Raw genomic sequence first — 18509 nt, 5'->3', positions numbered from 1 at the left:
TTTACAACCAGAATCCCTATTTGATTACAGTCATCTCTGTGACTCATAATATTTCTAATTTTTATGACAGTTTTCAGCAACATGTCTGACTAACCACTGTAGCTTTACACATTATTCCCATTTCTGTCATACAGGTTTGACTTCTCTGTAGTTTTCTGCGTCTGTTTTATTTCCTAGACATAAACCCTAACTAGGAAACACGTCCATTCTGTCAATGGTACACAACTTTTGCAAAGGTACCAAGATTCTTCCTCTTATGCTGAACTTTGCATCACCTGGCCAGATTTTGACTAGTTTTTGTCAGCTGCTGATCACACAGAAAGTTCTATTAATCCTTCCCCAGAAGGCCCTGTAACACCTAGCTGAGTCTTTCTAAATCCATTTACCTTATTGCCGTATCTGTTCTTAAATCATACAATGTTACCATCAGTCTGCTTTTCCTTCTTCTCATTTTTTGTCTATGATTTTGTCTAATACTAATATCAGAACACCATCCATTTTTATCCCATCATAATCCCATTACCATTTCCCCAGCTATTGAGATTCACAATCTGGAAGCCTTCACATGAAATGCTTTCAAGACTTCCACAACTTCTACTGTGTAACTATGTATCTTTCCTGATTTTACCACCTCATTATACAAGATGAAAAAGTGTTGGTACACATTCTACACTAGCAAATCCATAAAAACAGATTCTAGTCACGGCAATCAAGAGGTAACAGTAATGTTGCTCATAGTATAAATTTTAGACAACCTAGAGATCAGATTTCTTGCCATCCTGTATCCACTGGAATCATAAACAGAATTCCTGAATCTAAATCCCTGCTTTATTTTGAATGTCACGATAGATCTATTTCCTCTTAAAACCTAAATAAACTGTCAGGTCCAGTCTCACTCTCCTACTCCATCTAATTTTGGCTGTCTAAGCATTTTCTCTTCAACAACCTGGTCTTTTTTTCTTGACATTGTCACAAAGATGGAACCATCACCTCTTTCTGTAGTATTTATTCCTGTTTACTTTATGACTCACCAAACCTGCAAGGCACTTTGTGATTTATGAAAGACATTACTAAACAGGAGAGTTTTTTAACATAATGTATTGTGTCTTGTCATTTTCAGTCTTCAGAAAAGCTAGGAAGCAAAGACCAGATGGAATGTCACAGAAAACATACAAATTGATATTTAAATCACTGTTTGTATCTAACTGTAAGTTTTCACTGTGACCCTTTCAAGGGAAAAGTAAAAACCTAGTTCTTCGTACAAAAAAGAATTCAGGCCTCCACCATTAGATATAAAAGGTGAACAAAATGAGCACAATATTTTAAAATACTACTTTCTGAAGTAAAATAATATATTCTCTATACACCTCTTCTTCTTCAAAATAAATTATAAAAAAAAACCTGTGCTATTATTATTATATTTTAAATACCCACAGTGCCATGAAAATAATTACTTCCAGCCTGCCTAAGAAATATTTCATATATTCTTTATTATTCTTCCTCAAGAAGATTTATATCATCTCAACATTTAAAAGAATTCAGCATCACTGTTTTTCACAAGTCAGGTAATCATAACAAAGTGTAAGCCTTCATTTCAGATATTTAAGAAATCCAGAATTATTTTCAAAAAATGTGAATATCTTATTCAGATTTTTTTTAATTTATAAATTTATAATGTAAATTGAAGCATTACCCATATTGTACCCAAGGATATAGTACATATATTAATAGTGTAACATTTCTACTAGCAACAAAAGTCTGGTCTATGCTAAGTGTTAATTTCCAAGAGCACTTTAATAGTTTAACATGACAAAATTCCTCAAATTACACAAAACAAAAATTATCTTTAGTCAAGACCTATACCCTGAAATAATAAATACAATAGAAGAATTTAACAACAAATTCCAGAGTGAAGAAATTTTTTAGTAAGCAGTTTACAAATACCATTACAAAATATGTCAATATCAAGAGATAACTGAATTAATAAGCCACACCATCAGTCACACCAATGGTTTCTCTTGTTAATAAGACTTTTTCTGAGAAACTGTGATGTAAAACGAGGTACGATCTTCAAGGCACGTTTCCCCTCAGAATGCAAAGAGAAAATTGCAGTAAAAATTCTTGCCTAATAGCAAGTAATTTTAAGTCTCCCTCCAGAAAAATCTTTCTCCAACATACCCCAATCTCTTCTGCCCTTTATATTATTCTATTTCAGAGCTTCTAAGTTCAAGTTCTTTCTTCTCCTTCAAAATATTTCCTTTTTATCAGTATTTCTTCTATATTTTTGCAAGATAAAGAAAAATCTATAAAATGAACATATGTATTACACAAATATATACATAAACATCTAAACAGATGTAAACCTGATTTCATAAGTTAGCAGACATACTTTTTCCCCGTGTTTCATATGAGGCAGTCAATGAAGGAATCAGTATACACAGTATAGAACTATAAACTTCTCTGCATAACTCTTGAAAGTAGAAGTGCAGAGTGTAAGAAATAGTGCAAGTTAACCTATGCCTAAACACTGCAGAAGACTTCAAATTCTTTTATAAAGACTGCTACCGCAGTTAGACTCAGCTGCTACCCACAAGTCTCATTGTGGCTCTCAGATGGTAGTGGCTGTCCTTTCACAATTCAGAGAAAATATGCTCCATGTTAGTTCTCTGTAAGAGAACATGTAATAAACACGTCTCTTGAAGAACCACATGTACACCCAGTAAAACCCGACAACATGTATTGCTACTGTATATGTCAGGTTATTTGGTTTCACAAAGGATGCATTGTCAAATCAGTTAAATTTAAGAGCAGAGAAGATCTTTACTATCTGTATCATAAGACTGAGCTCCTGCCCCACTTTCTTGAATATTATACTAATATCACATTAACACATGACACATCTTTTATAAATGAACAGCTTTAGCATAAATTATTGCAGCATTCCTCCATTAAAAGGCACATGTGTAACACCAAATAAATCTTAAGCTGTCTTTCATGCAACTTTTTAATAATGCTACATTTCTTAAAAATATGGGCCAATGTGGTGCAGAAAATGTATTCATATCCACCACTATTTCTCCAAAATATCAAGAGGACAATGTTTAATGATTTTGTTCATTACAAGCATAAACAAGCATCTGTAAACCAGAAAAGCATTTATCCTGTTATCAACTCATATCTCCTTCAAAAATACTTAAAGAAGCTTTCCTAGCTTCTTCCCATTGTGTCTTCCCATTCAGAGTTTAAGTAAATGTCTCTACTACTTGGAATGTCAAAATATGCAGTGAGTTTTTCTTCAAATAGCACTTTTAAAATTCCTAAGAAGCAAGAAACATCCTATTACTTACATTTATTTGTCCTATCATCTTGGAACATTTTGGAATCACCTATCTTTACATCCATTTTTTTAAAAGATATTGATGTTATGGTTAACAAGACTTTCCACACATTTAATTCTACCAAAGCAGAAATCTCACATATCTATGTATTTAATTTATCAATCTCAAACATGGACGCGCATTACTACAATAGGCGGTACTCATCTTCTCTGCCATAACTCAGGAGATCCACTACATAAGCAAAGCAGGTAAATATAAAGCAGTGACCGAAGAGTGAGCATCTGACTAATTTACCACACTCACAGTATAAATATATGATCGGTATTTGAATTTTGTATGGGTAATAAAAAACAATGATGTTTTATGGAATTACGAGCTACACATTTTCTGTCCAAGTCTGGATGACTATACACTGCCAGAACTGAACTATGCATAACTTATCTTTTGCATATCTTTCTAATGATTTTACATTCTCTTCACAGGTATTTTGAAAAAAAAAAAATTATGATCAAAAGGAATACATTTGTCTTATATACTTGGGATACATGTATATCACAATGTATTAAACCAACTTGTCTATTAAGGCTGTTCAATGAAAAATCTAAGATTACGGAGAAAGGATAGTAAAAGTTTCATATACAGGAAGTACCTTTAGCCCTGAATCTTACCTCCCACTGGTCCAGCTGAGTTAACAGTAGAGAATATGACTCTGATTCAAAAAAGAAATTAAATGCATGTTACATACAAAATATGGTAGGCAGTCCCAAAGGGCAACAGAACCAAAGAAACTGATTTCAAAGAGCTCTTTCGTAAGTTCCTCCAATAGTCTTGGGGTTCCCAACACATCAAGCTGCTCATATTGTATCTTTCAAATACTTTTCTGTTGAACTCGAATAAGTCTTACATACTTATTTTTCCTTTAATATCAAAGAATACATTGATGTGATTTCATAGCATTCTGAGCTCCAAAAAAAACCCTCACCAAACTACTATCTTAGCTTTTTAGTAAAGTTTACCATTGTGAAGCAATTGTAACCCATCTGCTCAGTTTAGTCAGCTGAAATAAAGAGATATCATCTAAAAAAAAAAATTAACTTGCCATGACTTTGGCTCCCCGAAATGGAGATAATTAATACTGTAGAGATCCATGTCTTCGGTGTGCCATGCAAATGTTGTTTTCCACATGCCAAAATAGAGATATGGTGTATTTACACCCTCAATAGAAATTCCACACTCTTCTCCTACAACATCCAATATTGTATTAAGATGGGCAATATTCCATTCCTCAATACCCTGAAAGAGACACATAATAAATATATTACTAAGCTCATAAAGCAATGCAATTTTATGTAACAGTCCCAGTCAAAAGATACACACTTGATCTAGTCTTTCAATATGTTCACACATATTTGTAAACACTTCAGAAGACAGTTGAAGTTACTTGAGGAAAAATTCTCTTGACCTTAGTATTAGGTAAGTCTGAGATGTTCAGAGCAGAGAACATAGCAATGTCCTATCTGGTTTACACTTCTACATCAAATCTAACGTGGATTGAAACATCATAGACCATACTATATACAAAAAGGTACACAAAAAAATAGAAATAATAGCTGCAGACAAAACCTTTGATGAGTTGACAGCTGGAAGTCACGAAGTTTCACTGGGCCTATCTAAGCTTTTTTATTACTTACAAAGTAATATCAAATAGTATGAAAAAATTGTTTAAAATTTTTTACATGCATACATTGACCATTTCTCTGAAAAGTACAAAAACTGTTTACTTCACTTCACCTGTATTTCTAATCATAATGATGTACTGCATAAGAAATATACCACAGAAGAAATCTATTGATTTAATGGGATTTAAGCTGTTTCCTTATGCTATTGCCCATAAAATTTGTGTATTAAAAGTCATTCAGAAAGCAATACATCTAGTTTTTGTTGTACTTCAGATTCAACTGCAAAGTGCAGTTCTAATTTCAGGTAATACAGCATGTAAGAGACAGTATAACCAAGATCAAAGCTACAAAATTGAAGAGAAAAAAATTAGACTTCACTATAACAGCAATTATTAGCACCTCCGGGAAAGACATTAGACGGTGCTCAAGCAGTCAGAAAACCAAGAAATATACTCAAAACTATTAAAAACTCAATTCAGCCAAGTTTTATTGGGAAGACAGCCTCTAAGCACACTTAACCATGCACTGCTCTGCCCTACACCCTCCCTGAACCTACAGTTCTGATAATCTTACTCACTGGGGGACAAACTGATGGCAGACTGCAGTCCTGATGCAGCTGTTTAAGACTAAGTAACATGATGATATTTAATAGTTGGACAGCTCGAATAGTAAGAATACAGGTTAAAGCAAGAAGTAATGAAAATTTAATACTCTCAGTTTCTGTTTCATTTGTTTTTTGATATTTTTATGTCAAGCATGATATTTATGAAGCAGCTAGAATTGATGGACAAGAAGGTAATGTCTGTATGAAGTTCAGACTTCTCATGGAACAAGCACTTCTAACAGCCTGCTTTGACTGTTCCACTTATTAAGAAATACTAAGTTATTTGGAATTTTACAAAGGAGCAAAGGATGTTTATAGAATGATTTTATTTCAGACAGCATTTTTTCTTCTTTTAAAATGGAAGTCTTGGGTTTGACGCATTTGTGAAACAAAAGCACTTGAAATTTAAAAAGTAAAAAAAATAAAATTAATATCCTAATAAAAGAAAACAACACCAATCTGAACTCAAACAATAGATGCTGGTAAAATCTGCACCTTTCAAATATAAAAAGTGGCAGCAGCAAGTTAATACACCTGTAAAATAAAAAATTTGAAGAAATAGTTTTTAGGTAGTAAGTCCTCAAACTAATTTACAGATTTTATTTTTTTAAATCACATTAAATTTGTATCTGTTTACAAATTTTGCATTTCATTTGGAGAAACAAATTAATATAGCAAACTAAGACCTATGATTCAAGCACAAACACATGTACAGGATTAGAAGAAAACAATAAATACTTGTAAAAATCACCTGCTCATCAATCAATCGAGGCAGCTACTATGACAGTGGCCAAACAGTGCCAGTACTGCAGCAATTTACACTTGAAGGTTTCTTCAGATAGATGTGTTATCTTTTTCTATTCCATGGGCTTTTTTACCCATTATTCATCCCATAGCAACCTTTCACCCATATAAGCTTCTAGCAACCCTAACGTTCTGAAATCTTAGTCTTCTACTAAGAATTAAGTAATAGATAAGAGAATATCTTTTTTTTAACAACACATCTCATCTTTGCACACTCTGTTAAGTCACATCACAACTAGTCATCAAACAAAAGCAAATCCTACCATGGGGACCAATCCTAGAAAAAATAATTGCTTCAAAATACCACACAACAAATAAACAATTCACAACTTCTACACTCAAGATAAATGAGCTATTTCCTTTTCCTAAAGGCTATTTTGGAGAAGTATTCTTAGCTCAAAAGGAAATGTTCACTGAAACTGGCCAAAACACTAAAATCACACTGATTCATTTCAACTCCTCCTAATTTCCTTAGACTTAAAACAATAAATCAATTTCATATTTATGCCTAGATTGTTACCACTTATTGTTACAAATTATTATTAAAGGTGCTACTTTATATTTTTATTTTATACTTTATGTATACAAAATATATTTTTGCAGGTTATGCTATATTTAATAATTGTTAGAACAGCACTACATATATTACTTGAGCATAATACATAACTGGTAGTTTCTTACAAATACATTTAGATATTATCATCCATTCAATATTAGGAAAATACAAAATATTTACTCTCCTCAGAATATCACAATACTATCAGAATATTAGAATAATTTCAAAGGAATATGTCAAGATACTATTTCTAATTTATCCACATTTCTGATGGTAAGTTCTTTAAAGAAAACCTGTCATCACTGACAACTGTACCACACAATCCAATAACTAGAAAAACGTTACTTTTCAGCTGTTGTCCTTCTATAAGATTACAGACAGGCTTGAAACACCTTACCAGTTATGGTCATTGCTATGCACATTACACTTACCTGGTATTTCCTTAGAGAAATACTATAAGGTACCTAGCAGTTTATATGGAAAACCACTACTCCAATCTTCAGTCATTTTGAAGGTGATTCAAACTTGCTGTAAATTACTATCAAGAGTTTTTATTACTCTTAACAGCCTTTGCATCAGCTTTTAATGCAATGTGGAGACAAAGTGGGACACTTGACAACCATTTCTCATCTGAACGTTTGCACACTTTGGAAGGAGCTGACCCGTGTTTTCCCAAAGACACAAAGAATAACGTGAGTCTCAGCACACTGGTAAAAAGTGAAGTTCTGAGTTGAAAGCAGAGACCTCTTTGCATGTAAGAATAAAATAGGCTTCAAGTGCAACAATTTTTTATTAAATTTTTCTGAAGTACTTACAAAAGTGACAGGATGCTATTCTTTTCACTTTACTTAAACCAGTCAACACTGTGATGAACATGATTTCTCTATGTATACATTATTACACACAATCCTTTTTCAGTGTTTAATTTTTCCTTTGATTATCTCACAGCTTCATTGCAATATTAATCTGGCAGACAACACATCAGTTGTACAAGTAAGATTGAAGAGCCCTTATGACTGACTGTAACAACTCAAATAATAAAGTGTAAAAAAAACCTAATTAAGAGACAGAGTGGAAAGGAATAGGACTAACGTTACAGAAAAACTTGTGCTTTGTAACCCACTCCTCTCTCCACATAACCATTCACTCACATCAATGAATATAGTAAAGCTACTGCCAGGCTTTTACTGCGCCTTGAAAGTCATTAAAACAGAGGAAGAAAAATGCTACAAACAAAATCTCTACACCATAAACACACAGATTAGAAAATACAAACAATCTCCCTCATTGGATTGTTTTTAGTTCTCAGCATTTTTAGGGATATAACCACTACTTTTTAAGCACCCTTTTGAAGGGTGGGCAAGCAGATTCTTTGGAAATCACACTAGAACCTAAATTACTGCTCACATTGATCTCAACTATGAGTAGATCACAGAAAAAGGACATTATAGAATAGAACAAATTGAATAATATAGGTTGGAAAAGACCTTTAAGATCATCAAAAACCATCATTAACTCTGCTCTGCCAAGACTAAACCATGTTCCCAAGCGCCATACCTACAGGTCTTCTAAATATGCTAAGGGATGGTGACACAGCTACTTCCCTGGGCAAGCCTGTCCCAGTGATTGGTACTGCTTGCTTTCCATGAAAATGAGCTTCCTAAAATCCGAAGTAAACCTCCACACTGGCACAACTTGAGGCAGTTTCCGTTACTCCTGTTGCTTGCTTCCTGGGAGAGGACACCAACCCCCATCTGGCTACAGCCTCCTTTCCAGCAGTTGTAGAGAGTGGTATGGTCCCACTCTGAGCCTCATTTTCTCCAGGCTAAACACCCTCAGCTCGCTGAGCTGCTCCTTATAAGACTTATACCTCAGATTCTTCACCAGCTCCATTGCCCTTCTCGGGACACACTCCAGCATCTCAAAATCCTTCCTAAACTATGAGGAACAGAACTGGACATAGTATTCAAGGTGCAGCCTAACCACTGCCAACTACAGGGGAAGAATCACTTTCCTGTCCTGCTGACCACACTGCTGCTGCTACAGGCCAGGATGCCATTGGCCTTCTTGGCCACCTGGGCACACCCTGGCTCATGTTCAGCTGCTGTCACCAGCACCCCCAGGTCCTTTTCCTGTGGGCAGCTTTGCAGCCACTCTGCCCCAGCCTCTGGCACTGCCTGGGGTTGTTGTGACCCAATGGGAGGACCCAGCCCTTTGGCCTTATTAAGCCTCATGCAGCTGTCCTTAGTCCACACATCCATCCTATCCAGAACCATCTGCAGAGCCTTCCTACCCTCCAGCAGAGCAACATCCCACCCAGCTTGCCTGCAAACTGACTGAGGGTGCACTCATATATCACGTATGGTGCCCACACCTTATACACTGGAGAATGTAGGCATTAGGAATTGTTTCACCAGGAGAAATAAAACTAAGAGGAGAAAAATGGAAGTCAAGTGGTATCTTCCAGACAGCAGCTAAGGAGAGTGGTGAGAGAGGACACAAAACAATATTTATATGTGCTTCTTCCAAACTTGGCTTTTCTCTGCAGAATAGCAGATGCCATTGTCAGCACATCTGAAGTCAGATGAGTTTTATGACTCATTATAAACTTTAAATCAGTCACTTTTCTTTGGAACTTCTTTGGATACCAGGAAGATTGTCTCCCTTCCAAGTAGCTAGATCAGTCCATGAAGAGATCATACCTTTACTTAAGTCACCTACATAGTCATTCTCCTAGAAAGCACTGCCATTAAATGTAATAGCAATTAGAATGAAAATAACACAGAATAATACTTCCAGCAAACCTTCAACTATATGGAATTTATTTTCCATAAAGATCTACAGACAGCACAGAACACTCTATAACAAGTCACAGATTATTTGCTTATTTGTAAAGACTTAATCTGAGGTAACAAATTCTGGAATAATCCAAACACTACATGGTAAACTTGAACAATTAATGGTAGTTGTCAGACTTCAAAGCATGCACTTATAGCTTTGTTTCTTTATTTCTTTGTTTTCATCGGGGTTTTTCATTTGTTTGTTTTGTGGGGTCTTTTTCTGTTCCATGTAACACAGCCTTTAGAAAATTTTGCCCCATCTTCCAAACCCTTCAGAACCTATCATCCTCTGGTCTAAAAACCGAAATACTACAAGAGCTATAATCTCTCTGGCACAATGCCAGGAGGTGTTGGATTCCACAAATAACAATGTTTCTTAAATGATCTAAATAGTAAAAATTAAGGCTTCATCATGCTTCAGATATAAATGTCTCAATATAAAATTCACAGTCACCAAGTGGAAAAGAAAATAGAACTGGTAAACTGTTAAACTGAAGAACAGATTTACAGCACAGCAGTACCTCTCACTAATTTTGATGGCCCACATACACATCTAAGTCCTATTTTCCTTAAGTTTCAAGTGGTTTTTTACCTGGAATTCTGTCAGATATTTACCTCAAATGTAACATATATAACACACTGTTTTCTACAATAGTATTTTGTAAAAAGTAAGCATTTGTTTTGTTTCATGCAAATAGGCCTCCATGACAAATTAACCCCACCATACCCTTTCTCCTGAATGCTGCCCAAAACGTCAGTGATTTGTATTCATCTCCTTTCCTCAAATAATCACAGTCCTGAATAAAACTGAATGAAGACATGAGAACAACCTCCAATTTCAAACAAAATCAAAAAGATCCTTTCTTAGCACTATCTTCAAGCACTGAGACATGAAAAATATTAGTTGTGCAAGTGCACCATCTGCTGGCCAGAAATTAACTGCGGCAAAATTACCCTGAGAGACCACATTTTGATCAGTGACATCATAACTTTCTCACCAACACTTTGGTACCAGAGTATATTTCTTCTTTTCCTCTATACACCAAGTGGGCTGTACATCAGCACCTGGCTTGTCACATTAAGTGCTCAATCTGTTCACATTCCTTAATGCCAATTCCTTTCACTAACATTTCTCCGTTGTTACTTGCTTTTAAATGATACCTATTGTATTATAGGCATCAAGGTTTCTTTATTCTACCTTTTATTGCTTTCTTCCCCAGTCACTGCAACTTTCAGTGCTTTGTTTCCTACCTAACATCTGAGTTAGGATCCCTAAATGCTGCTTTTCTCACTTTCATCTTCGCTTTTTTTCTGAGCTCCCTTCCTCATCTTCCAAGAGCATAATTCCCTAAGAAGGAAATCTCTGACCTTCTCTTTGACCAGTCAGCATTTTCAAATAGGACATTATTGCATTCATTCTCTTTTCTTTAGAAATGCTGCTCATGGCAAGAGTAAACTAAGATACTAAACACAAAAGAAAATACAATGAAAAAAACCATACATTTGTAAAAAGTTATACCATAAGGCATTATCTGCCAACAATAAAGACACAAAGACCAAAGCAGAAAAAGGGCAAGCTTCTATTTCTTGAGACACTGTTTTTCTCAGCCTCATGTTGGTCTTCACAAAGCAACCACCACCTAGAATGTCTCTTCACAGAAACATCCCAAATTAGAATCTTCAATTATTTTCTAAATGATTTCTTAAAGCAGCTATATGGACACACAAGGGAATTTGAACTTGCTTTCTCTAAACAACAGACCACTGGACATTCTTAGCTATCTTTTAAAGACTACACAACTCAGCGCAAAAACTGAATTGCCTTCAGCCATATTGGCTGTTTTTATCTCTGGACAGTCTTCAATTTGTCTTCCGTGAAGAACTGTGAAACACTAGTAGAGCCTCAGACTATCTGCCACAGCAAAATCATACTTTTTTAATAATTGTAGAAGGCAGTTACCATGAAATAACCCAAGAACTTCACACATGGTACTTTCTTTTCATACAAGTTCATCCTCTATTTTTCAAATCCTTAAATCTTTTCCGAAATGCTAGTATTTCTTCTCTTAGTCTCATTACTTAAATAATCCTTTCAAAATCTAGTTCCTGTAGTTACTTACATAGCCTAATTGACATCAATGGGTATTCTGTAATTCTTTGGGTAATGAGATCTGTTTTAAGAGTCCTTTTATTATCCTTTTATTATGGAGATCTTGGCAAGTAATCAGCAAAATTAATTTCCTTAGGAAATTTTAATTTCATCTGTTTTAACTGAAAGGTAAACAGTATGAGTAAGTACATTTCTGGGAAACTGCAGACATTCCAAGCATGTAGTACAGCTACCAATATTCCTCACTGAAAGAGAGAAATAAAAAGTATTCCATCTTTTAATTTTAAAGTAAAACTTAGTCAAAATATCTCTAAATTTCCAGAGGTACACACAGGAAACATACATACTAAAATGTTAATAAACCAATAAGTAGGAAGGAATCTCAAAGTTCTGGAGAGTTCAAAGTGAAGAAAGGGAAGAGTCTTATGATCAGGAAGAGTAGCAATATTCTACTGTCTAAGGACAGAATTGTCTGACTCTTGCAGATGTGTGGAGTTAATTTCAACCTTGCTTGGAGGCTTTACAGTGAGTAACACAAAGATTTCGAAAGACAGATTTTCAGTCACAGAGCAAGAGTGTATCCTCTAAGTAGAGTACCCTTTAAAAGAGGGCTGGAAGGGATAAACTTCATAAAAAACTGTGCATACTTCATCGTAAATGCTCCCATTGATATCTGCTCCATAAATTGGTGCCACAAAAGTCAAGTTCTTCCAGTATTTACGCTCCAAATCTTCATAGTCTACATATCTTGGAGTGCGGTACCTGCAGAGAAAGAGGTAGGCAAAGGTTCATCACCGTCTTTCAACAACCACATTTACAATGGACTATGCTTCTGAACCTCCAAGATGGAGTCACTTTATGCCAAACTGTTTGAAACAGAGGAATTACCAGTTGTCCTGAATTCTTAGTTTTATGATTAACCATATCATGGAAACCTCCTACCTGACAGCTACTGTAACTGAAGTCATCCACCAAGCCATACAACATTTGCTTCAGTCTCTAGCAGCACATCAACCCATCTACCGACTGCCCTTTGGCTGAGCCCCTCCTTTTTATTTCCTTTCCATAAAAAAAGACACATATGGAAAAGCCACACAATTAACAAGTATTTATTGTTTTCCTACCTCACTACCAGTTCTGTAAACAGTCAGATATAGGTCCTGTACAAGCCTGTCTCAAAACAATGTAAACTAACTAAGCCATGCAGCCTTCACAGGCAAAACCAGTACTTTCTTCTCCTCTTCCTTCACAGAAAAACCTTTCAAGAAAAGCTGTTGTTTCAAACAGCTGATACAAAAAATTCTATGATGCAGAGAAAATAAATATTTAAGGAAACTTTTATTTTTACTCCTTTATAACAGGACGAGATACCACACTTACATGCTTAATGATAAGAACATAATATACACTTACATGCTTAAATATACTTAAGAAATTTCAAAATCTTGTGGGAACGCAACACAAGCACACTACCAACAGCTTTGCCTCAGGATCCTTTGTCAAACCTCTGCACTTCCATATTTAGGTCTTCAGAAAGAAAACTTACTCCCACTTTACTATAGCTCTGAGAACTAAACTTTCACAGTAGAACCTGCCAGTTCTGCTGCAGTTCTACAGTGCTACAGTGGAACGACTGGAAAGAAAATCCAAACATACAACACTGGGACCAGGTACTTTTATGTCATAACTCTATGTAATAACTCTAAACAGAGACAAAAAAAATTAGCAAAACACATCTTAACCAAAGCATTCTCAGCAACAGAGTTGTTTTAATTATTTCTCATGACAGCTCCAGAAATCAGATTGTATTTCTGTTTGGCCCTGAGTAACATGTACACATGAACTCCTTGATTACAGGATGCGGCTATGCTCCTATTTCCCAGAGGTCAAATAGAGAAGCACTTTGGTTCAAGGGTGAGCTGCAAATGTCTAAACAAATAAGAGACGAAATGCATTAGACTGAGTACACACAATCATTTTAAAGGCAACTACGATTTAATTTAGATGTTTATGGCCCTTCTCTCTTACCCAAAGGAAACAGATAATATCCTAATACTCCAGAAAAAAGTCTTTAACAGAGAAATCTTCTCCATTAAGGAACAAAATTATTTTTATGGGAGAATAGAGGCTCTCAGCTACTTAACAGTTAAAGAAACAGAGACTGCAGTAAGAGTGTCATAGAAGGTTATACGACACATTTTCTCAAGAGCAGTGACAAATATTTGGAAAGACCTACAGCTAGTAACAGACAGGAAGTCCTCTCCATGTTCTACATTTGCGTATAAAATTAGGTTACCATCTGATATCAGCAAAAACAATTAAAACTGAAATCAGAAACACTTCCAAAATATATTCCATGATGAATATAATAAACTTAACAAACACCATGATACATATTAAAAACTTCCCAGCATTTCTGCATTAATTAACTATTTTAAGAAATTAGTGTATCTCAATTTATTAGGGGTTAATAAAATGTAAACTTTAACATCTGTGAAAAAGTATTATTGAAAATTACATCAGATATCATATAGGTCTTATGATTTACTCTCACCTCTAATATATACTAAACAAATAATTTCAAGAAGTACAAAATAGGTTCCCATTTCCAATTACCAGAGAAAGAACACTGGGCACTAAACTCAATGTTGCACAAGTAATATATGTGCCGTTCTTTTTAATTAGGAAAAAAAAGGTCGTCAGTTTTGCACCATCATGAAGGCAGGGATACTATGGAATATTTGATAAGGAGTCTCCTTAAAAGCTTTACATGTCCTAGTTTTTTCCGGATCTTGATAACAGCTTCTATTCTTACATCTAATTTCTGAATTAACCCATGAGAAAAACTTCCCTTCAAACTAAGGCAGTATTACCTCTCCTCATTCAAATATCTTTTATTTCTAAGATCCTTTGATTCATCTTCCAGAAACTACTTCCACTCAGTTTTGAGAAGATACTCAAATAAAATACATTCTTTTTATGTGGCCAAAATGACAGGCAAGAATTCCTTCTATCAAGTCCCTCTTATTGGAATGCTCACCAATTTGAAACATTTCAGTACAGTGCCTAGCCCTTCATGAACATTTTTTCTCCCTTCCCATAATAGCCATCCTGCCATAACCAGAACACAGATATTCACTAGATGCTGCTGAGTTCTCTTACATTCATGTAAAAGCTTCTTGATTGGTTATAAAAGATACTGGGTTTTTTGCAGATTTACATGATGATAGGCCATTCCAATATCTGAGAATTAAACATTAACAGGCATATTCAAATTAAAACTCAGATATACAGTCTGCATCATCTTCACTAATTTCTACATAAGCATCTCCTGGAACATAAAGACAAAAAGGTAGACAGAAAGCATCATGTCTCAGGTTTTTCAGATGCTTTCTTGCTGCCATGGTATCAGATGCTTTCAACAACATAAACATGAACAATATTCACATTGTGGTACCCTTCCATACCTTGGAAGACAGGACAAAAAGTTAAAAAAATCACCAGCTGTCTTTCACAATCCAAAGAAACCACAACGTGTGAAGATAAATATTTGTCTTACTAAACAAGAGTACGTACTTGTCACTGTTGGCTAGCTGCCTGAACTCCTTCACTGTCATGGGCTTTTTCTGAATGTTGTACTGTGTGAAAAGCCCAGACTGGCCAGTGACCATCTGTTGAATCGGAGCAGGAATCACCAAATCTTCAATATCATCATAGTGTTTTCTTGGCTTCCATTCTTTTGGTGGGATAACCTTTAAATTCAGGAAACAAAACAGAACATCACAGTTGCGATAGCAATTCAAAACATCCTGGAAAAAAATTGAGAGAATAGTTGAATATGCCCACATGATCAAAGGAACATTTGCTTACCACCTGTTTCACACTAACTGATAATGTAAGTGCTCCTAGACAATGTAGAAACCCATTCAAAACACACACAGTATCACCTCAACTCACAAGCAGCAACTCACCAATTTACAGCAATTCATAGACAACTGCGCTAAAATACACATTTATAATAACAGAGTTGACAAATTTTTACAATCAGAAAGCCTTATAATTGACAAATAGTTTGCAATCCATGACATCATACATATTTAGTGTTAAAAAAATGTGTGGATTTGGAGATACAGTTTAGAGGCGAACATGTAGGTGCTAAGTCAAAAGTTGAGCTCATTTATCTTAGATATCTTTTCCACACCTAAAGATTCAAAGATATAACTTTTTTATCCTCAATTAAAATAAAAATTCCTAAAAAAACTTGAGAGTCCCCTGTCTAAATATTATTTGGTATAAACAGTATGTATAAGTTTTTTTTAATGAAGAGTGAAAAAAAAACAGCTCTTTTAGAGACCTTTACATTTCAGAATCTGTTCAATTTACTCACCATAAAACTATAGGGTACAACTCTATTACAGTAAGAGTTTGCACTAATTTATATATATTAGCTTTTATAATTACATTATTTACTCCTCATAATTGAAGATTAAAACTATGTGCAGATTAACCAGTTGTAAACACATTTATTTCAAATACCACAGAACTACCCACAGTCTATGAAAACGCCTCAGCAGATTCTGAAGTGTTAGCAAAAGAAATCATTAGGAATTTCAAAGAAACCTGTAGTCATATCAGTGTTTTTTAACAGGCTGGGTGATTTTGAACATTCCTTGCATATATTATTTCAGCTGAAAACAGGTAACTCTCTAGATGTGAAACTGTATCACTTCTAAAACAGAACAACAGAAAATTTTCGTATTTATTTTTTGATCTGGTTTTGTTTTTGAACTTTTACATGTCCCAAGGCTTAATGACATGTTTTTAGATCCACTCACTATTTTCATTCTTCTGCTATGCTCAAATCAGACTTCCACAAACACTGACTGGGAAACTTTTAAAATATCTTACTACAAAATAGGACAGCTCTTATAAACATGCAACAAGTGAATTATATTGTTTGAATAATTAATTCATAATTTAGAGGTAGTGTGAAAGACTTAGATGTTATGGTTAAAGGCTTAACCATTGTTATGAAGGACTTTTTCCCCTATTATGGCAAAACTGTACAAAGAAGCTACACTTACCTAAGCCCACCCCTCCCTGAATATGCCTCCTGACTGGAACTTTGGACTGTGAGCTAAACCACCTAAGGAAACTTGAGATGAGTTACTATTGTTCAAGTGACACAATTGTTCAATTATCTCAAGTCTAGGGAGAGCCTCCCAGGCTGAGGGAAAATAATGCATCCACCAGAAAGCCAAACCCAGCAGCTGTCCTGAGAATCAGCTCTGGGTGGGCTTGGGGTGGGGGAGGCCATAGCCCACAGGCCCATCTGCTGAGACCAGGTTTGCACGGACTCCCCCACAACCGAGTGGGGAGGAGGAGAGGTTTTGGGGGTGTGGCATAACCTCTGGTCAGAGACAGTGAACTCCCATCCTCCCCTACATAAACTGGGCTCAGCTGCAAATCCCCCCACCCCTGGATGGCCACATCCACAGGGCATTCACATGAGAGGCAGCTGAGGAGGTGTCATAAGCTTTCAAAGACCCCAAAGCAGCCCCAGACTCATTCCTGAGGTAAAGGGATGCAACTGATCAGTTGTCAAACTTGCTCCTCATGCCCTCAACCAAGGACAGCTACCTGGGCATTCCCACCTGTCCTGAACATATAGTCATCTATGGAACTCTGTTTTTGGGGGATCCTCATCATCAAAAAGACCAGAAGAAGAAGGTGAAGATCGGAAACCATAGAGCAGTGATATTTCTACATTTCTACTCAACCTGTCTCTCTGTCACTCTTTCTCTCCCCCTTTTCCCTGCTCCTTTTGTTTCTTTCTCTCTCTCTCTCTCATTTACTGTTAAATAAAATCCATACTTTTTACTTCAGCATATGCCCTTGTTTGCACCTTAATCAGGCAGAGGCATCCCTCTAACACTTTTAATAATGGGATCACAACAAGGCAGTCCTTCAGATAGGCTGTTTTCTTACAAGCATTTCAGGATGTAAGGACCATATATAAGTGTCCATTAGAAATTTCACTATTACATCTCTCCATGAAAGTAATAAAATTCTAAAACAAATAGCTCCTAAGATCATTTGCCACCTTTTGGAAAACTATCACAAATAGGCAAATTGTAATGTTAATGTACTCAAATAGTCCAAAGAAATCCAATCAAGGCTGTCAGTGCTAAAAGCACACAGGAAAAGACGAACATCAAGCCAAAGAAAATTTATCTGATAGCAACATACTTCCATAGCTAATGTTTTTATTTTACACACAAACAGGTGTTTTTATCCAGTTTTTACACAGATGCAACTCCCTCTTTTCCTTTTTTCCTTCTCAGCTTCCACAGGACTTCTGCTGTACAGGAACTACTTAACAAGTTTCAGTGTTGTTTGCTTTTAGAGAAAAAAAAATAATCCAATCATCTCGTGATTCCTACTTATTTCTTTCACAGAAATCTTAAATTATATGCACTTTAACAAAATACAAAATGTTAGTTTGGAAGCAAGGAAGTCATGCATTCAGAATATATGCATAGAAATCAAATATGTGCACAGAGATTTCCATTTTCATG

General features: G+C 35.5%; 1 protein-coding gene across 10 annotated transcripts in view; it reads right to left on the bottom strand.

The window, feature by feature from the left end:
• KDM4C (lysine demethylase 4C) overlaps positions 1-18509 on the bottom strand; it is a 261863-nt gene that overhangs the window by 227085 nt on the left and 16269 nt on the right. For 7 of the 10 annotated variants that reach the window (XM_069001135.1, XM_069001136.1, XM_069001138.1 and 4 more), the window contains exons 3-5: positions 15508-15683; positions 12579-12693; positions 4438-4631 (exon numbers count right to left, since the gene is read on the bottom strand). In XM_069001135.1, coding sequence (XP_068857236.1) covers positions 4438-4631; positions 12579-12693; positions 15508-15683 — 485 coding nt within the window. Of the gene's footprint in view, positions 1-1526; positions 3318-4006; positions 4048-4437; positions 4632-12578; positions 12694-15507; positions 15684-18509 lie in introns of those variants that run through there. The other 3 variants (XM_069001142.1, XM_069001143.1, XM_069001144.1) reach the window with 3 other exon arrangements.

The sequence above is a fragment of the Aphelocoma coerulescens genome (assembly GCF_041296385.1).
Source record: "Aphelocoma coerulescens isolate FSJ_1873_10779 chromosome Z unlocalized genomic scaffold, UR_Acoe_1.0 ChrZ, whole genome shotgun sequence".
NCBI lineage: Eukaryota > Metazoa > Chordata > Aves > Passeriformes > Corvidae > Aphelocoma > Aphelocoma coerulescens.
Note: the sequence above shows the minus strand (reverse complement) of the source record. Positions and strands in the feature narration are given on the sequence as shown.